This window comes from Choristoneura fumiferana, chromosome 29 (assembly GCF_025370935.1).
Source record: "Choristoneura fumiferana chromosome 29, NRCan_CFum_1, whole genome shotgun sequence".
In the NCBI taxonomy this organism is placed as follows: domain Eukaryota; kingdom Metazoa; phylum Arthropoda; class Insecta; order Lepidoptera; family Tortricidae; genus Choristoneura; species Choristoneura fumiferana.
Window position 1 is genome coordinate 11,445,042 of NC_133500.1, and position 22,072 is coordinate 11,467,113.

General features: G+C 39.8%; 2 protein-coding genes across 3 annotated transcripts in view; one reads left to right on the forward strand and one right to left on the reverse strand.

Annotated features, from left to right (window-relative positions):
• stum (mechanosensory transduction mediator stumble) overlaps positions 1-15,075 on the forward strand; it is an 82,851-nt gene extending 67,776 nt beyond the window's left edge. For both annotated transcript variants that reach the window (XM_074109686.1, XM_074109685.1), the window contains exons 5-11: positions 1,105-1,396; positions 1,552-1,733; positions 4,366-4,492; positions 9,760-9,886; positions 10,410-10,490; positions 11,255-11,368; positions 12,882-15,075. In XM_074109686.1, the coding sequence (XP_073965787.1) occupies positions 1,105-1,396; positions 1,552-1,733; positions 4,366-4,492; positions 9,760-9,886; positions 10,410-10,490; positions 11,255-11,368; positions 12,882-12,970 (1,012 nt within the window). In that variant the 3' untranslated portion in view covers positions 12,971-15,075. The remainder of the gene's footprint in view (positions 1-1,104; positions 1,397-1,551; positions 1,734-4,365; positions 4,493-9,759; positions 9,887-10,409; positions 10,491-11,254; positions 11,369-12,881) is intronic.
• A 1,091-nt stretch (positions 15,076-16,166) lies between these two features.
• On the reverse strand, positions 16,167-19,425 carry LOC141444211 (zinc finger Y-chromosomal protein 2-like). The gene is made up of 2 exons (XM_074109687.1): positions 18,831-19,425; positions 16,167-17,808 (listed from the first exon to the last, which is right to left on the reverse strand). Exons 1-2 carry the CDS (start codon positions 19,044-19,046, stop codon positions 16,189-16,191), a joined length of 1,836 nt encoding a protein of 611 aa, XP_073965788.1. The 5' UTR covers positions 19,047-19,425; the 3' UTR covers positions 16,167-16,188.
• Between the last annotated feature and the right edge of the window lie 2,647 nt (positions 19,426-22,072).

Consider the following 22,072-nt stretch of genomic DNA (forward strand, 5'->3'; position numbering starts at 1 on the left):
TATTAATAATATATTAAAAATACAAACTGAAGTATAGATGCATAGAAAAACCAGAAAAATAAGACCAGTTTGTATTTTCGATATGGGTTTTACGGGATGACCGTAAAAGTAACAAAAAAATTGGAATTGAAATAAAAAATACAAAAATATTCCAAAAAAAACAATCTTAATTTTATTAATATTTTTTACAGCACGAACACAACATAAATATCCAATTTAAGACCTACGTTGATTGAACGGTTAAATGTGATTGAATCATCAGCAGTAAAAGCATGTTTTTTGTGCACCACTCTCAAGGACTGCATGTTTATTTATTTATTTACTAGCTTTTGCCCGCGGCTCCGCCCGCGTGGTATTCGGTTATCGCGCGCTGTTCCCTCGGGAACTGTGCATTTTTCCGGGATAAAAAGTAGCCTATGTCACTCTCGGGCCCATAAACTATCTCTATGCATTCGTCGCTCCGTTACGGCGTGAAAGACGGACAAACACACAAACATACAAACACACTTTCGCATTTATAATATTAGTATGGATTTATGTTCTCCATGTTACTTTCCGTTTGGATAAAATAACCTATACTTGTCCTATTAATATAGTTATTAGTTACGAATATATATGAAACATCTGCCACAGCGGAGCGTGCAAAAATATCTGACACGTCCTACCGACCCTAGTTAATAGAGTCGTATTTATGCATGCTTGGCTGTGTCAGATATTGGTGCTTTATGGCCTTGACTGTACGGGGAACAAGGTTTACAGTCATCTCTCGAGATTATTGCACCAAATTACGCTGGTAGTAGTTTGGCTTTAAAATACAATTCTAGTTCATCATCATCATCATCATCATCATCAGCCTATAGCAGTCCACTGCTGGACATAGGCCTCTTCCATGGCGCGCCACAACACTCTCTTCAGCCCCTCACATCCATCCGCCGCCACGGACGGGAAAACGTAGTGTAGGGCGTCCTGAGGCACGGTGGACGGATGACCTTAAGAGGACAATTCTAGTTATTAATGAAAATATTTACTACGATATACTCGCTTAAATTATAAGCAGTGGACTGTAGTTTCGCAAAAAATCTTTATCTGTAATAACCATTCCAGATTCCCCCAAAGCACCAGTACTACACCGAAGCCGCCGGCGCGGGCGCACCGCCAGTCCAAGGAAGAAGATAAAGACAAAGCTAAAGATGTCAAAGAAGTCGGAGATCAGAAGGCCAGCATATGCTCTCGTCTCGCCGGGAAGTGCCGACAGTGCTGCCGCTGCGGCAAGCCGGAGGACGACGAGAAAGAGACGAAAGATGTCGAGGGGGGGCTGATGAGCAAGCTGAACTGCTGCAAAGGGAAGAAGGAAGAGGAACAAAGGATCAGGGATGTGGAGCGGGCTGCGGGGAAGGTACGATTCGAACTTCAATTTTCGAATTTCTTGGTAGTTCTCCTGTTCGCTTTTAAAATATTGAGTAGTTAGGATTATCAGCGTTCAGTTCATCGAACAACTTTTAGCAAAGTATTTTAATTCGATCAGTTTATAAACTCTTTTCCAATCAACAGGCAGCGGTAGATTTCGAAAACGAAACGAAACGCAAGCGTAAGCTGCGCGACCTGTGCTGCGGGCGGCGGCGCGTCAGCGACGTGTCGGCTCCTTACGTGAGTGATCCGCCCGGCTGCTGCGGGCGCCGCCGCCCGCCAGTGGAGCGCCGGGACAGCATACTGAGCGACCGGGAGCCTTCCTCGTGAGTAATTAAAAATAATAAAAAACCGGCCAAGACAGAAACAGGTACACAGAGAAAATAATATTAATTATCTTAACCCGTGACTATCTTTTAAACAGTAAGAGTTAGGCCACTAGTGTCTTAGAGAAATAACTTTATTTGGCCTGCAGATTGTCCCCTTAAAGGATATCAAAAATAACACGGTGTATTTGAATCCCTCTAGCAGTGGCGTAGCTAAGTACGTAACCAAAGGCCCTGGGGCAAAAAATAAACTAGGGCCCCAACTAAACTATTTAAAATCGTTTGTTCCGTGTTAAGTACTCCAAATTTCCTGAGTCCGAGGGGCCCCCTAAGCTTGGGGGGCCCCGGGCACTGCCCGTCTAGCCCTCTGGTAGCTACGCCACTGCCCTCTAGATAGATGGATAGAAAAGTTATTTCTGCTAAGAGTTACATTTTTAATTTACATTTGTTGTGCCAAACTACAGAGCAGTTTGTCGGCACTTTAGCTTTTGGTTTATAAAGTTACAAAACACAAGTAACGCTTAACATAGGATAGTTAGTATTAAGACTTGCTATGGTTAGTGTTATGTTATGACTTAAGACTATAAAAAGATTTTTTCGTTTTGTTTTTATAGTATTAGAAAAACCAGACATTTTGAATTACAAGCATGCCATTATACCACGACTTATTATTAAATAATTAATATTTTAATTATCTATAAAGAATTAATAAATTATTTTAATTATCTAGTGGTTTCAACTGGCCTTGGACCTTACGTTTCTTATATATCTTGATATTGGGTGACGCCGCGTCCCACGCGACATTACAAGCTTTGGTGACCTTCAAAGGGCTGCCACTTCCGAAGTACAGGCAGGTATTATGTACGAAGTGCAAAATTCGAACTTTGTATCTTGCCGTCCCGCTTACGCTTATATTATTTAATACGAGAGTGAGAGGGACGGTACGATACGAACTTCGATTTACGAATTTCGTATAGTAGCCCCCCGGGACGATTTTTACTCCGACGCAAAAAAAGGGATGTTTTACATATAGAGCAAATAAATTCTTTGACTCTTGACTCTTTGACATAATGAGGGCTATCGCGAATGAATTCGCCGCTAGAGGCGCTAGTGTAGCGTGAGGTCTCCGAAATGTCAAATCTCATAGTTTTTGGGTGAGCTACGCGGGTTTATTTAGAATTAGAATAATTTTGTGAATATTTTGCAATATCTGTAATTAATTATGGAAAATATGCGTTCCGGGGCAATGAATGTCTGTGTTTTGAGACAGTTTTGTCTTTCGGAAACCTTTGTCCTCCTTTTTTCCGAACAAAACGGGGACTATGCAACACTGTGGCATGCTCGATATTTATATGGTACGGTTTTAAGGTGTATTAAATATGATTTTAATCTAAACTTTGTTTCAACGCCCGTAATAACAGACTTTCAAAACAATACTTAAAAACCTCACGCAACAGTGCGCCATCTAGTGAGACAAAAAACGATAGCCCTCATTGAGTTTGACGCCAATATCAGTCTGTATACTTATCTGTGGCGTCGTGGCTCTCAAACGGCGGTCCATCCGTTCATTCATCCGTCATTTCAATGCTGTTTTTAGGGTTCCGTAGTCAACTAGGAACCCTTATAGTTTCGCCATGTCTGTCCGTCTGTCTGTCCGCGGGTAAGCTCAGAGACCGTTAGTACTAGAAAACTGTAATTTGACATGAGTATACATATCAGTCATGCCGACAAAGTGGTACTGTAATAAAAAAGAAAAAAACAAACTGTGGGCTGAAAAATTTAAAAAAAATTCAGAATGGTAGTGAATATATCAAATTTACGAGGAAAGTTATAGCGGTTAAGATTGCTTGAGAATTATTAGTAGTTTAAGAGTAAATAGCAGCCTAAGGTAAGGTATAAAATATATATACCTAAACTAGGAAGAGTCAGTACACAATACGAAATCCTTAGAAGAAGATTATTTGATTTTTCGTAATGGCTACGGAACCCTATCCTGGGCGTGTACGACACGCTCTTGGCCGGTTTTTTTACGTGAAAACGTAAAAAATCTTAATATTTGCTATATTTTTCGTGAGAGTCGGTTTAGCCGTTTATGAGATATAGAACATTGAAATGACAATGTCGGGAGTTTTTCAGCTTTTCTAAGTTATTATGCCTTCAGAGGGGCTACTACTAAACTCGAAAATCGAAGTTCGTATCGCACCGTCCCTTTCACTCGCGTATTAAAGCGTCAGCGGGACGGCAACAATCGAATTTCGAGTTTAGCACTTCGTAGTATAGGGCCAGCCCTCGCAATCACAATCGTTTTAATTTCACCACTTCTTTCTGTCACACAGTATATGTTAGGGTAGAAAGAGATGAATGCGATCACGAGCGTCTAAGCCATACATTACGTGGCAATGCGTTGCGCTATTGACATCTCCATCGCTCATGCTAGAAATGAAATAGTGCATCTCTTTCGTACATGCAAATATTTCGGCGAATATGCCAAGTGAAGAAGTGCCAGCATACGCGCTGATGTTCGTGATCGCTTTCACCCCCTTTATCTACCCTCATTCTATACCATTTGACAGACAGAAGATACATTTAGACAATACAGCCTTCTTGCCAACTAATCTTGTTCGTGCAACAGTTGCTGCAACAACCGGCTGTGCACGTGGCTGCGCGGCGTGTGCCGGCGTCGCTCGGAGCCGTCCTCAAGCCGGCGCACCAGTCTGTTCTCCAAGAACAAGAGTCTCTCGCCCACGCTGCCGCCCGAGGTGAGTGATCAAACAATTGCTGCAACAGTTACTGCTACAGTTGCTGCAACAACTGCTACTACAATTGCTGCAACAGTTACTGTAACAGTCGCTTGAAAAGTTACTACAACAGTTACTGTAACGGTTACTGCAAAAGTCGCTGCAACAGTTTGTATGTACTAAGTAGCTCTTAGGTATGAATCTCTTTTCCTAGAATGAAAGTCTCTCCCCCACATTATTGTACGATTATAGCGCTCTTGCTTGAATCTGTTCTCCAAGAACAGAAGTCTCTCCCCCGCGCTGCCGCCCAAAGCTGAAGCTACTGCAACAGTTACTGTACTGCACAAAACAGATATGTACAGAAATCAATCTACATACAAAGTGCGTTCGAGCAACGCACACATAGACACGCTCACGGACACGATATCTCGGACCGGTTGGGACCAGTGCGAGCGCGATGGCCATGCGCTTGAGACACGCGTCTGTGAAAAAAAGTTATTATAACTGTTTAGTGGACGGTTGTTTAAATTTAACATTAAACAGTAGATGGTCGTTTTTTAAGTTACCAGTGGTAGCAATGGCATTAAAATTATAATATTTTAGTTATTATTAATTTATATTTCCATTCTTCCCGTTTAATGCTCAACAATAAATCAAACAACTAGATACGAGTGCCACTACCACGATAGTTTTTTGTGCATAAGCCATAGTTGACAACCCTAGAGCAACCGCCGAGCGTAGTATGGTCATACATGAGATTGACTTCTGTACCTTTCTGTTTAGTGCTGTACTGCTTAGTGCTAATGTATGAATCAGTTTTCCTACCTCCTGAGATAAGTGCTGAAGCTATACTGCAACAGTTACTATACTCTGGGGCTTAAGCATGAATCTGTTGTGCAAATACAAGTCTCACCCCCACGCTGCCGTCTGAGGTGAGTGCTGAAACTGTTACTTCAACAGTTACTGCAATAGTTCCTGCATTGCCGACCGGCCGCCTTTTTGGACCACAATCTCCTCTACCTAACGATATCATCGAACCGACTGAAGAATAGCCAGGACTACTCTGTTTGGCGACCTTTGCCTGAGGTAGCCATGCTTGTGCCGCGACAATGTAGCCACGGTGTCCCATGACCATGAGCTAGTGCTGAGATGGAAATATACCGGCCCTGTTTTTCTACACTGAAGACTGCTTCCAAGAAACCGATGTTTTCTAAAAACTAGGTAGTTAACAAACTACCCTCCAGTTAGTGTTGAGTGTTGACCTTAGTCGGTGACATTTGGCTCGCTCACTCTTTCAACCTCGTATCTCATAGTTATGTGTAGTTACAAAACCACCACTGTCCTTTTGTTGTAAGGTGGATTCTTAAACTATGTATTGTAGTGCGATACACCGCTTGTGGGCGTAAGTGGTCGGTTTTCTTGTAAATCATTGACCATTCTTATAATACGGTCACGCGACGGTACGAGTTGATTACGTAACGAGAATCTCTATCGGTATCGTCTATGTTTGACTTAAGGCTTAACTCAAACAAATTAAGTCTTAAGCGATTGCTTGAATAAGACAGTGGCGTCTTTATATCTGCGGCGTAATATTTTTTAACTGCTTAAATAAAGTAGATCTTCGCTTCGATGAGAATTGAGTTTAGACTTAGGTACTTAATTGTAAGGTAAATTAAGTTGGGTACGAAATAAACAGCCATTATTTTTGTATAGTAGCTTCCACTATTTTTGACTCTTAAACTCACTCTTTGTCGGACCCTGTTTACTCTACTCATATACTCAAAGGTTGACTGGTAGAGATTCCTTAAATGGATAAGTCCGCCTTTGTACAATAAAGAGTTTACATACATACATCACATTCAGAATTCTAATGTTTGAACAAAAGGCCTATTAAAACACCACATCGAACGACATCTCGCCACTTGTATCCACTGATCGCGCGCAACACTCGCTACGTCGAATAAAATGAAAGAAATGTATTTAACACTTTAAACAAAGAATTATTATTTCTAAGTCTAATGCATTGCCACAGATAACGCTAGTTAGCGTTTCGTTACTGCATAAACGTCAACTGCACAACATCTGTCGCGTGCCGCGCGACGTTTTTTCTTCGCCAGATTTCAATCTTCCGTATACATTATAAACGCGACTGAGTGGCGTGACGATTGTTAGGAAAACAAAACGTGGGGTTCTCCTACTGACCTTCTAGTCACTGGCAATAATATCGGATAGAATCGTGATAGAATCATTGGAAAAAGAACTGAAAGAAAAAATGCGCGTACTAGAATTGCAGCTTGCCAGACTGATTTTGGCTTGCCAGAAGGAAGTTTGCTTTACATTGCTACTGCAAAACGTTCTCAACGTCATCATCATCATCGTCATATCTTAAGACATCCACTGTTGGACATAGGCCTCCCCTATGGGCCCCAAGTGGCTTCGGTTGGAAGCGGCCTGCATCCACCGTGAACCCGCGGCTTTAACCAGTGCCCTTAGTGTAAGTTTTCGGTTACAAAATACGTCTCGATCGCGTTCGCGTTAAAATCTCAATTTGTATGCACACACGAACAGCGCCTCTAGCGGATCGTTTGCAATGTTCGCGTTTCCATACAAATTGCAATAACGCGAACGCGATCGAGCGAGACGTATTTTGTAACCGAAAACATACACTAAGGGCACAGGTCATTCGTCCATCTCGTTGGTGGACAAACCTTTCTATTAAGTATTTTGTTACTATAAAAAAGGAACCCTAATAACTTGTTCTGTAATAACTTCGAGTACATCCAAGTATTATAGTTTTCTGTCAATATATTTGCATCAAAGGAAGCAAGTTGGTCCCAAGGCCTTCATTTGGTCGATATGTAATCAATCGGATATGAAACGATATTAAAATAGAAACTTAACCTAAATACGCTTAGTTTCGGTTGAAACGTGGGCGTGAGCGGCTCAAAACTTTAAGTAAAGTGTAAATTACAGTTGTGACAAGTGAATTATAATTAAATTATTTTCGTTAAATGAAGATTTGATTAAGCTTAATAGCATCCTCGGATGCAAATTTACAGTGGATTCGTTGTCTATCATGCAATCTATATACCTACCAACAATCATACCTATGAAACAGTGGGTACCGTGACTGACTGATTGACAGACAACGCACAGCCTAAACTACGCGAACCAACATCCGTCGTACGCGTACGAAGTCGCGGGCAAAAGCTATACTTAGTTCTTGTTTATTTATGTATTTATTTCGGTTTCGGACACGGCTCTAACAACTTCTATAAAATTAGCTATTGTGAGAATTTTTGGGGGTAAACAATCGAGCTAACTTAGTCATCTCTAGGAAAATGCGTGTTTTTGAAGGTTCCAGTGGCGTAGCGTAGTTGGGGCGGGGGGGCGGTGCGCCCCGGGCGGCACTATTAGGGGGCGGCAAAATACCTACCACAAAAATTTAATGGTATGTGTGAAGTACCCAATCCGCACTGGGCCCACGTGGGACCTGCGGCCCAAGTGTTCTTATTCTGAGAGGACTGCCCAGCAGTGGGACGTGTATACGCTGGGATGATGATGATAAGTCCATAACAAAAAAATGTCGCACCTACGATTCGGACCGATTACAATTTTCTTCCGCCCCGGGCCACAGCATAGGTAATAGTACAAGTACCCGGGCGGCTGATTACCACGCTGCGCCACTGGAGGGTTCTGTAACAGCAAGTAAAGCATATTACTTCTGCTAGGCTTCCTCCAGGAGCTACTACGTACAGCCAGTCAGCCAGCTACGCAAATACTGGCAAGCGCGGATCCAGCCCTCAAAAAAGGTTGTGGTCACAGCCACCCACAAATCGGCCAAGTGCGAGTCGGAGTACAAACTCGCTCATGAACACACTTTTGCAAGTGTGTCGTTACTGTCTATTTGGGTTGAGGGCATGCCCATCGTGCCCACAACAGTGGATCTGCCCTTGCGTAGACGCATAGACGTCGAGTTGCGGAGAACGGAAGGGCTACTACGACCGTCCCCCTCACTCTTGCATTAAATATTTAGCGTCAGCGGGACCGCAAGATACTAAATTCTGATTTTGCACTTCGTAGTATACCTAGGGCCAGCCCGCTTATACTTAACCTATATCTATACTACTCCTTCCGGGACATAAGTAGGTATGTCGACGCTGATGCCGGTGACCCCCGTGCCGTCCCCTCAGCCCTCGAGGATCCGGATTCTTCTCACCTCCGATGACATGAAGGCAGATATTGACCTGGATGAGGACGATTTGGAGGTACCTTTATCTGCTGAAAAGTATCTCTAAGGAAAAACAAAATCCCGCTATTAATATTAGGTACAAATGTGAATGTTTGTAAGTGTTTGTTTACAGATACTGGTAGTTTTAGTCCCGGGGAAGGACATAGGGTACGTTTTCAACCCGGAAAATTGCATATAGTTCCCGCGGTATAGCGATAAACTAATTCTACGCGGATGGAGTCGGGGGCAAAAGATAGTAAAGATAGTTTTTAAATAATTTATTGAATCAGGCGTTACTTTGCGGAGGTGCTTATCAATGAACTAAGTATAAACAATTACTTTGCTCACCCGCTGCATTATGGTATAGAATTTTCCGTCCTTCTATATCTGCGTAACTGCAAACAAAATAAGACTTGCAAACTTTCGCATCTATTATATAAGTGGGATTCTGGGATTATGCGTCCGAGTTGAGAAACTTCGATAGCGCGATGTTGAATGTGGAGTTTCTATGTTTCCTCACTAGATGGCGTTAGGAGTCGCTACAATTGCACTGTATGTATTGTATTATTGTATGTATGTGTATGTAAACTTCTTTATTGTACAAAAGAATAGAAACAAAACACAATTGACTAACTTTGAGATACTTGTACAAAGGCGGACTTATCCCTTTAAGGGATCTCTACCAGTCAACATTTGAGTAGATGAGAGGAGTAACCAGTTAGGTTCCGACAAAGAGTGAGTTTAAGAGTCAAAAATAATATTGTGTTAGAGAAACAAATATATATGTATACTCTTAGTTGTTATATTTGGACTGTATGTGTTAGCATGAGTGCGGGAAACTGTGTGTCGATTTCTGTATCGGATGCCAACTTGGATCCACGTAATCAACGTCGAGCGCGTGCCACCTTTAGCGACCCGACAAGTGCTGACTGGACTCCTTTTTCGCATTTGTACTTTATTTTTAATTTATATTTTCTCTCTTTCATCTGAGAATGAACATGTTTGTACTTGTTAGTCATGCTAAATAAAGATTTCTTATTGTTATTCGGTGTTGCAGGACACCCGCAAGAAGCTAGACCCTTCCCTGGTGGAGCACACGAGCATGATGCGCGCCGCCATCCCGGCGCTGCCGCTCGTGCTGGCCTTCTGGTGCCTGCTCTGCAACGTGCTGCTGCCAGGGCTCGGTAAGGTCCCGCACTCTTCCCTAACTATAGTCGCCCGCCGCTAACAAGTCAATCCTGACACCTGTCATCCTGGTATTAAATACCTACGTCATGTTTTTGTTTTTTGACGTATACAGTATGGGAGTGAAACGAGTCAGGATTGACTTCTTAACGGCGGGCTACTATAGCCTTAAATAATCTAAGACATAGCTTGAAACTGATATTCACTGACAGGCCGTATTTACTACGAAGTTTTTAATACGAGTGAGCGGGAGGGTACGATACGAACTTCGATTTTCGAATTTCGGGGGGGGGTTGTAATATTCGAGGTAACATAAAAGCTTTCTGTCTTCGCGGGCATAACAAAGAAACAAACTTAAACATTCTCAATTACACATTCGTAATATTAGTAGGGATTCTAGATGTGAATGTAGGTATCCTTGTTTGTTACCTAAGTTTTCACTGACAACGATTATGGTACCTATGAACTCCGGGTTTTTGAATATTCTGTCGCATTTTTCATGAACCCTTGTGTTGGTTACAGGAACGATATTCAGCGGAATGTTCTGCCTTTGCTTCGGGATCCCGAGGTTTGGTGTCCACGACGGTGCCAAACATAGGATAGGTGAGTTACAGATAATTACCTACACGGGTTTCTCTACGGGATCAAATCAGAGATGAGGAGATACGTAGAAGAACTAGGATCACCGCCGTAGCCAAGAGAATACCTCGTTGAAGTGGCAACGGGCAGGCGGATCGGCAAGCGCTGCGTAGGACATCCACCAACGAGGACGAGTCCTAACTACAGGGCGCCGCGCGCGTCAGCTCAAGTTACCTAACCTCTTGATCTAGAGGAAAACTAGACCCATCGTATTAACTTTTATAGACTTACTGGTAGGAGTGAGGTCAACAAACAAGAGTTGTAATTTTGTCGCTTGTCGTATCAAGGGCGCCAAAAGCATGAGTCGCCCGGGGCGCTTAACAAAAGCACTGCTGAACAAAAGCCTCCCCCTTTAGAACACCACTAAGGACGTCGCCAGCCAATGGCCCAGGGGGGGGGGGGGCAAGTTGATATGGAGAATTAGCAGGTTTCGACGTACAGGAATGATCGATCAAGCTAGTCAAGACTTAGGACTGGTTTGATTGCTTTACATTTGGCAACGTTTTAGTATCTCTAGGGGAGACAGCTTCCCCTCCCTGCTCCCCCCTGGCGACGCCCATGAACACCACAATGAACGACAACTCGCCACTTTGCAACCACCGGTTTCCCGCAACTCGCACGATGTCTTCCGGTTCGCGGTCGCCACTCGAGGACTTTTCTCCCCTAACGTTATCTGTCCTTCGAGCAATGTGGCCCGACGACTGCCACTTACCTACTCTGTGTTTCAGGGTCGTTCCTGATCAACCTGCTGGTGGGGTGCGGGCAGCTGTTCACGGTGCTGTTCTGTCTGGTGGGCTGGGGCTGGTCCATCTGGTGGGGCGTCATCATGGTCCGCGTGTCCCGTGAGTACAACACCTGGCTTTTGCTCTATTAACAACCCAAAACCTGCTCCTGATTTTCTTCTCTTTTTTTCAACTTCATGTAAGTAATTCAATAAGTCAAAGTCAAAATATCTTTATTCAATTTAGGCTATAACAAGCACTTATGAATGTCGAAAAAAATCTACCACCGGTTCGGAAAAACCTCTGTTGAGAAGAATCCGGCAAGAAACTCAACGAGGTATCTTTTTTTTAAACAGATTCAAGTACACTATTATTAAATGATATCTATACACAGTAACACATAATATATCGAACGAGGCAAAATTCTATAATAAATATAATACTGAATAATATCTAGATAATCACATATTTTCTTGCAAAATTTTCTTCCGCCCCGGGCGGCTAATACCTACCCTAGGTCACTGGGCTGCGACCCTAGCTCTGGCTCGTATTTGGTGCAACAGGTCCCCATTGCCATTCAGCGGGGCTTAACCCTGCTGCTGCTGCTGATTAGCTGCTGGTATTATAGGGACGTTTGAGCGCGGTAGGTACGATGCAGGGGGAAGGGTTTTATGCTAGTTTTTATTACGAAGCATATGATGCGGATGAATTTAATGTATTTATACTTGGTTTGGATAGGTATTTAACCAAATGTAACAAAAAACTTCCGCTACCACATTTGGTAAATTGGATTTTAAACATTTTACTTCTATCATTGTAATACAAACTAGTGGTATTTCAATACAGAAATGTAAATGTTTCGATAGTTTAATGGAGTAATTTCATTATTTAAGACACCAATTGACGTTGTTAGGGTTCCGGAGCCAAAATGGCAAAAACGGAACCCTTATAGTTTCGCCATGTCTGTCTGTCTGTCTGTCCGTCCGTCCGCGGCTTTGCTCAGGGAAATCAATGCTAGAAAGCTGTAATTTTGCACGGATATATATGTAAACTATGCCGACAAAATGGTACAATAAAAATTTCAAAAAATCAAAAAACGATTTTTCAATTTATTGATATTTTTGCGAAATATTTAACTTTAAAGTGAAAATTTTCATTAAAATAAAGCTAAATCAGGATGGTAGTAACTTTCAAGTAAAACTATAACGGCTAAGTTACTTGAGAATTATTAGTAGTGTAAGGGGCTGTTTCACCATCCATTGATTAGCGTTAACCGACGGTTAAATAAATGTGATGCCGTCTCCGTCTATTCGAACAAAACAAATAGAGACGGCATCACACTTAACCGCCAGTTAACACTAATCAATGGATAGTGAAAAGCCCCTAAGAATAAATAGCAGCCTAAGGTATAAAATATACCTAAACTTGGAAGATTTCGTATTTTATAATACTTACTTAATTTTTTCGTAATGGCTACGGAACCCTATTTTGGGCGTGTCCGACACGCTCTTGGCCGGTTTTTTGACCAAACCAAGCATAGTTATTCAATTGTTTTATTTTTGGTTACGTACTATGTGCCGATTTTAGTGTAGTAAAATTTTGTCTTTCTTTAAATAAAAAATCCAAATTTCAGGTAAATACCGTAAGCTGAAGGCGGAATCGGCGGCGGAAGAGGCAGAGGCGCCCCCCGTCACGTCCAACAACCACACGGCGCGCGCTTAACAACATTTGAAAAACGTTGAAACTTGGTGTCTTTTGATAGTCCGGATTATTGTACAAATACACTGGATATTGGCGAAGTTAAATTTAAGGTTTTATACAATTGTCCCAGTTTCGTGCGACCGACGACTTTTTTGGGTAGTTTGGTATACCCTATGTTAAAAGGTGATCGAAACTGGTATCAAAAATCGGTATATCACGAATATTACCTACGCGCCAACTGCGGGGCGCCCGACGGGTTAAGTCTAACAATACCACTATATTTTTCTTGTAAACTAGATGAGAAAATCCAACAAACCGCGTATGTTATTGGACTCTCAACTAAGCGACCAAGAAATTTCTTTATCATACACTTCAATATCAGTTCTCCGGCTTCAAATATTAAAGACTACTATTAATTAAAAGATTTTTTCTGATAAAGTAACCAACTCTGTAAAAAATGTTACAGCACTTATACTTCGAGACAGGAAAAACCTATATGTAGATCGAGCGTGTCCAGCGTATTCGTATAATACAAATCGGTAGTCTCGAATAATACGTCATATTGATTGTATTGTACCTAATTAATACTCGAAGAACATCATCAGCCAGAAGACGTCCACTGATGAACAAAGGTCTCCCCCTTAGAACGCGAATGAACAACTCGCCAGATGCATACCCTCTGTATGTATTTAGAGAGGAATGGACATTTCTAATAAGGCAAATGTTGGTCACCCTTTTACGAATGACCAAGTGCCTAAAGTGCGCAGTCAGCTGCGGGGAAAAGGTGCCTCCCCCGTATGGTTGCCGTTACAGGAAGGTACCTTTTCTCTACAACTAAATGTTGTACTTAAAAATTGTACATACACATGAATGGACATAATGATTATTAAATCGGTAATTAAATCTACTTAGAATACCTACCTACGAGTGAGGTTATCAAAGAATCTATTGAAATAATTGACAAATAATTCTGCTGGTCAGAAACTTTTATACCAAAATATGCGGTTTTGTAGAATCAAAACTTCCATTTAAAGATTTCCGGTCAATTTGTGACCTCTTTTTGAAATTCGCATTGTAGAAAAGCACTCTAAAATTATGCCCCAAGTGCTGCAAGTATTATACACCTGTAGAATATAATAAGATAGTATTAAACTTTTGTATCTGACCAAATCAACATTTTTGAAGTAACTAAATTAGGTCCACGCGACATCTATGTAGCAAACGTATAACTAACTTAGCAATTTTGATTTTCCTTGTTGTATTGTAAACATGTACCAATGAGGGCTATCGCGTATGAATTCGCCGCTAGAGGCGCTAGTGTAGCGCGAGGTCTCCGAAATGTCAAATCTCATAGTTTTTGGGTGAGCTACGCGGGTTTATTTATAATTAGAATAATTATGTGAATATTTTGCAATATCTGAAATTAATTATGGCAAATATGCGTTCCGGGGCAATGTCTGTGTTTTGAGACAGTTTTGTCTTTTGTCCTCCCTTTTTTCCGAACAAAACGGGGACTATGCAAACACTGTGGCATGCTCGATATTTTTATGGTACGGTTTTAAGGTGTATTGAATATGATTTTAATCTAAAATTTGTTTTCACGCCCGTAATAACAGACTTTGAAAGCCATACTTAAAAACCTCACGCAACAGTGCGCCATCTAGTGAGACAAAAAACGATAGCCCTCATTGATGAAAATACTAACCATGGGTTTGAGAAGCAGTAAAAAAAGGCATGTAGTAATCAAACATTTATATTTAAATAAAAACTAACTACATTAAGGATGACGTAACAATTGGTAATTACTTTGAAAACTAGACTAAATTAATTGGCGGCATTGGCGAAAAGATGTTTAAAATTATAAGTACTGTTACCACCTTCCCAGTAACAGACCTCTTCCATTAAATTATTTGAAAGCTTCCACTTCCATATTGGAAAGAAATCAATATTTAATCATTGTATTTATTGTAAATTAATAACAAAACACGATTGTTTTTTGACACATTTTCCAAAGTAATAAAAAACTAAAAAAATGTTATTTTTACAAGGAATTATTTCTAAAGTTAAGTTTGAATATAATTATAGTCGCTTATGTACAACGAATATTAATAAAGATTTTAATTTCACTACGTCTTTTTCTTTAGCAAAATATAGTTAAAAATAGGTTGAGAAAAAAGAGCGTTTTAACATCGTTGCCAAACAGACTGGCGAACTTTTTTTGAAAAGCTGTTCCGCACCCTTTTAAAAACAATAAGTAAACTTTTTCGACTTTTTCCTTTAGTTAGGCAGTTTCGTGTAAAAATGCCTGTTTAATTCATATATTGAGCAGCAAAAAATCTGTCCCTCAAATGTATGCAATAATAAGTAATTTTATACGTAGTGGGCCAAATTTTGTGCCACTGAGTATATTTTGCAAAACATGGCTAAAACATTTGTTTGATGTAATTCTTGTGTACTTTCAAAAAAAAGTCTACCTACCCTTTCTTTTTTTAATTTTGGAAAAAATATGGTTTTTCCTACTCAGAATCAAGAGCACAATCGATTCCGATCGTTTAAAAAAATGTCCCCATTTTTTCATACATCCGAATCGAATGAATCGATTGTGCTCTTGATTTTGAGTAGGAAAAACCATATTTTTTCAAATTTTTTTTTAAAAGAGTACACTTTTTTAAAACGCTCGTACTCGTCATTGACAAGCATTGAGTTGTGAATTATGTTATAACTACTTAGTATGTACAAAAAATATCCATTTAGCTAAAAACTTAATTACCAGCCAGGCTACTACGAAATTCGAAAATCGAAGTTTGTATCGTATAATATCATATAATAAGTGAGCGGGACGGCAAGATACGAAGTTTCGAACTTAGCACTTCGTTGTATAGGACCTGAGACATCTGTCGAAGTTAACAGAGATCAATAAAAACACGGTGTAGAAAAGCTTTTCAAGAAATACATAAACACTATTTAAGACGGTTTTGCTCGAACAATAGCGTTTTGCCAATATTGTTAGCTAGCTAGATATTGAAAGTGTACGGAAACCAGATGAGTCGCCTCATATGGCAGGCAGCAGTCAAACCTTTTTTTTTTAATTTTTATTTCGAGGCTTAAATTCAGTGCACAGTCAAAACTTGAGATGAAGATTACTGCTATCATATTTTACGCAATATAACTTAACACAGGGATAAGTTGCACTAAAAAAAATCATAATACTTATCAGTAAAAGCTTACAAATTGGTTTATTATAAGACAACCATTCTTTTATCTCTGAACAATTCATAATGTTCCGGCTGCAAACCTTCAACTTTAGTGTGATCAAATTTCTCTTTCCTCTTCCAATGCACTTGTTGGATATGCCTCCGGACAAAGTAAGGTGTGTGAAACAATGTATCACACAAGGGGCATGGATGTGATTTCTCCGTATGCTTACGTTGGATGTGGAACTTCCGTTCACTAGCCGAATTCAGACTAACATCACACAAATGGCATGGGTAAGGCCTTTCTCCTGTATGGAGGCGTTTATGTTTGACCAAAGCTGTCGTACTACCAAGAGTGTCCCCGCAAATATCGCAAACTCTTTTGGAAGTACCCATGTGTCTATCTATGTGAGCCTTCAGCTTGCGTTTGTCTAAGAATCGCTTATTGCATACATCACATTGGAACGGCATTATTTTCAAATGGTAGCGGTTCATATGGGTCTTAAGTATAAAACTGTGCCTAGCTGTGTAGTCGCAATATTCACACTTATACTTGTATTTGTGGGATGGGTCAATATCAGCCATGTGTTGAGTCAGCTTCATATGCGATAAATATTCCTGTCTGTTCATGAATTTGATATCACAGAACTGACACCAATTGTTTCTGTAAGACTCATTGCAGTGGGTCACTGAGACATGTTTTTGTAGTTTGATTTTGCCATCAAACTTCAAGGGGCAGAGAGGACAAGTGTAACATCTCTTTAAGACTATCCTCTTATTCTTGGGCTTCCTTGGCATATCTTCATGTTTCATGATATGAATTGTGGCTTGTAACTCACTCTCGAATCTAGCAGGGCACATATCGCAAGAATTAGGTTTATCGGTGTACATACACCGGCTTTCATGTGACTTGATGTCAGTAAAAGGAAATACGCCGTTGCAATACGTACAGACTTTATACTCTTTGTGAAATGTCTCAAAATGGCTGTAATACTGCTCTGTTAAGTGAAATATCTTGCCGCATAGCTCACAGTTATCAGCTAAAGCTTCAGAGTGTTTGTTATTCACATGAGATATCATGGTAGAAAGGATATTTGTAGTGAAATTGCATTCCAAGCATTTTATTTGGCGGCATTTCATCTCTTTTTGCTCTAGAAAGTTTTCAATGAACTTTTCATGTTCACATGGTCTCGCTTTGCATTTCGGACACTTTGTTGTCCCTTTGTAAGGTCTGCCTCGTGCTCTAGTGACAAATTGTTTCATTTTACAGAGATCCGCGCGAGCCTTCAGATGGGCTATCAAGAACTTTTTATCACAGAACTCCTTCTCACAGCACTCACATACATAGTTTTTCATAATAATCTGGCGAGTTGGTAATCGTTCTATGGGAAACTGTCTCTCTTTTGTAGGTGGTGTATTTTTCCATTTGTACTTTTGTACTTCTATTTTATTTGATTTGTGCTCATCTAGGACTATTATAGCATTAGCACATGGTATATCTTCTTGCATACAGTTTAGCAAGTCAAAGGTTTCAGAGTCCAGTTGCGTGAGATAACTTTCAAAGTTATGGGAGTTTTGTTGCGTGTTCTGTATGAAGGAGTATGTCTGGAGCAGCTTTAGTTTGCAGTCTTCACACATGTACGTACTGAGGATGATCTTAGAGGCCTGAAACGAAAAACAATAATATTACTAGTTACATATTAGTAGGATAATGTTTATGTGACACTAGCTTGTGACATTTTTTTAATTTAGCTTTGAATTAAAGTTAACTTATAATAAAAAGGAGTACAAAACTTATTTAAAGGTATATTTATATTAGATCTGCAAAACATATATTTAGATTAAACCCTTGCGCCTTGGACTGACATTCAAAATTTTAGATTAATTAATCTCATGAATATTGTTTTGCCATCATGGAGGAAGTAAAATATGCTAGTTTACCCAGGGCATGGGTAAGAACAATTAGAGTCAAAACTCTACATAGTGACAATAACATATTGGATTTAATAACCATGAAAAAGTCCCAACACAATTCTAGATACTGAAATAAGGCTGGCTATAACAGCCAGGTTGGTTTAATAATGACCCTTTGATGGATGATGGATTACGAATGGTTTTTGCTGTACTACCTGCAGTCATAGTAGTTGCTCTATCCTATATTTAATAAGGAATAATGTCATGTGAAATTTGCAAATTCAACAGTCTGCCATTTCCCTCTGATTTAAAAAAAAAATGTAAATCGTCACTGTTGTCTGTGTGCCATCCATAACATTTATATGTTATTTGTTTTAGGTCTCCTATCTGTTCCTTCCCCAAGATCAAAATTTCATACGCCGAACATTCTCCTCATGTGTGTAATGTCGCAACATCGACATTGGCAAAATATGTCTTGCTAAAAACAACAAGTGTTAATACCAACAGTTTTCTTTAATAATAACTTTAACAAGTTAGTATTTTGATACGAGTTGTAGAGTGAAGATCGTAGACTAGGAGAAGGGGCGTTGGTCATCTTTAAAATGGAACTTTAAGGCATATAAGCTTACCAAACCAGTTGATGGATTTCTCCATCAATCTTGTACTGTAAAACTCTAGTGAAAATCATTGCTAAGACGGCCCCGTAATTAAAAAGTTGTTTCCAAGCATGTCAGTCAGTAGAATAATCTTAACCTAGCGAAAAAATAACTTACCGCATTATTAAAAACATCCACCAAGATATCCCGTAAACTCAAAGTATTATCCTCCATTTCCTCGATGAAAGGATATTCGTCCAGGTCTACGAGTAAATCGCCTGTGTCGTAGCATATCGTACAAAACCTCGGCGAATTCAAAATGTTTCTCAATTTAGCCAAAGCAGGTTTCGGTTGGCTACCCACTGTGAACGTTAAATCGTTGAACATTTCCATACTGCGATGGTTTCTACCATTGATGATTACCAGAAAAAACTACTCAAAACTATAATCGTGTATTAATTGAAGCGGTTTACTTAGAAAAATCACGAAATTGGCGGTCTCAAAAGAAAATGTCTGACGTTTATTAAAATTTCCGTATCTCTTGACAGCGTCAGCGTCCACACCACACGCGACGCGATCACAGACAAGGGAATAAACGGTCAAAATGTCTGCAATGCTATAATTACTGCCCAATGTAAGATCGACAAAGTGATAGAAACATAAATCACAGTTATTTTATTTATATATGTAAACAAAACATTTTGTGTTTCCAGTACTAGTAGGTTATTTCTTGCATAAAAAATATTTTTAAGTTCTAGTAGATTTATGAGTAAAGTGGAACAGGAACACGACACGTTACACTGACACTGACAAGACAACATGACAAATGAGTTTAAAATAAATGAAATAAAAGGTGCGGCCACATGTAGTCGCTCGTCGTTCGATTGCTCTGCAGGGCTACTACGAAACTCGAATTTCGTGTCGTGCGGTCCCTCTTGACACTTAAATTATTTAATACGAGAGCGAGAGGGACGGTACGATACGAACTTCGAGTTTTGAGTTTCGTAGTAGCCCTGCTGGTCACCATTTCGAAGGTGATTTTAATTTAAATTTCCCGCGACTCAAAAAAGTAGCGTCAAGTCAAGTCGCCGCGTCGAGCAGCAGCGACAAGATGGCTTATTCCTATACATTACAATACTCTTTGGATGGCTTTTTGATGGAATGGTCGTGGTCTTGGAAGCTGATTTCTTAATCTCAGTGGTGGCAGTGGTACAAATAAAATAAATTGGTGAATGAAAAAAAAATAACACTGTTTTTGCCGAAATTGATGAGGTTTTTTTTTCAAGCGATAAAGCTCAACATTTTCAGCTTTATCGCTAAACGTCACGTGACCAGATTTGCCGTTTGGAAACGAGCGTCGAGCGACTGCATGTGGCCCCACCTATAGTTCAAATGAATGAACGAGTGAGTGACATGACAAACAATGGCTTGACTCGCTATCAATGAAAAGCCCTTTGGAAAAACCTAATTAAGTACTTATTATTACTTTGTTTGTTTGTATTTTTTTTATTTTGTACATTTGAGACACATTATTAATGAAAACGTAATCACTAATAGTATTGTTCAATCGTATCGATCGTATTTTTAAGTTGGTACAATATAGCTGTCAAATTGACTGTCATCTGACATTTGAATTGGCTTTTGATTTTGACAGTTAGCTTTTGGATTCGAACCGAGTAAGTCGGTGTGAGTCGCTCTCGTCGGTCGGTCTAAGTCTGTCGTATTTTCGTTTCTACGGAACCCTCAACCAAGGTGTTCGCGAACTACTTTCAAAGTATCTAAAGTAGCATCATTGAAGTTAAAGAACGATTGAGATTGCGTTCGTGCTGTACGTGGAGTGAGCTTGTGGAGTTTAGCGGCGAGAGAAGGATCTACACTGGGCCCAGCTCTGGATTTAACTCTAAGTGCCTGCTCGGACCTCTGCTGCTTCAGGAGAACAGGTGAGCGCGACCGCAATCGAATATTTCATGTAAACTGTGCCTTAATTAAATCCTGAATTGGGAAACACACGTTAGAAATCATCATTGTTGGAAATCAGTCCATTCATATTTTCGTTTTTCGTCATATCTCTCGGGCATCGTGCCACATTTTTTGATCATTCGACCGGATTTTATTGAAAAGTGCCTTTTTTCGCGATTTCTTACGTGTTTTTCTACGATTTTAGTGATTTTTATTTTTATTTTTTGTGTTGAGGGTAGTTTGAAACGATACCTTGGTTGAGATTTTACGTGTTAACTTGTTGTAAATTGCACGGCCATCTTTTTCTTGTCGTTTTCGTTCGTAAGGGTGGTACACAACTTCTTACCATAGACTAAATAATGTTGTTCTAAATTATCGGTTATTTCGTTATATTGGTATTTCACGAATCGATATTATTTAAATTTTCGTTTGAACTGTCTAATCTATATCGTTTGAAATGACAGATCATGATGAAACGTTTGATCGCGAGTGTGAAGTTGACGTTGACAACAATAAAATCGCGCGCGACTATGCAATTATGCGTGTTGAATTTATTGCGGGAACGGACTTGTTGGGATTTTGTGAGAGTGATTTAAATGAAATATCGGAACAGTTTCATGACGCGCAACGGAAAGTTTTGTCGTCGTTAGAACCGTCCGCGTGGAAGAATGAAATGAAAATAACTTTTGAGTTTGAGACTAAAGTTTCCGATATTAAATATAAATTGCGCCAAAGATTATTATCGCAAAAAAGTGAATCCAAACCTTGTGTTGGTGAGGCAGTGACGGCTAAATTGCCAAGGTTTTTATAAAACCATTTGATGGAACTTTGGAGAATTGGGTGAGTTTTATACAGTTGTTTAATTCTCTAATTCATAAGCGGAATATCTCGGAAGTCGAAAAGTTGCACTACCTTTTGTCGAGCGTGCAAGGTACCGCTTATGAATTAATAAAAAACTACCCACTTACCCAAGAAAGTTACCTAGATGCATATAATTGTTTATGTAAATATTATGATAAGAAGCGACAAATTGCTACACATTATTATGAAAAGTTATTGTCTTGTGAACCAATTAAAACAAAATCTGCTAGTGATCTTGAACGTGTTTATAGAACTTTCTCGGAAAATTTATCGGTATTGAATAAATATAGCTTACCAGACAAGAACTTTATGCTCTTTCATTTGTTGTGGTCTAAACTAGATAAATGCACTCGAGAAGCATTTCAACTTGAGCATAATAGTGACGACATCCCAGAGTTTAGTGATGTTCAAGCTTTCATAGAAAAACAATACAAAGCGCTTAACTTATCGAATATTTCGTCTTTGCCTACTACTAATAACTCTGTCGTAGTAAATCGAAAAGTAGGTATAAACAAACATGTTCATAATGGTGTGAGCAAGAATAAAGCATCGTTTGTCGTTTCTTCTCAAACTTGTAACTTTTGTAGTGGCCAGCACAG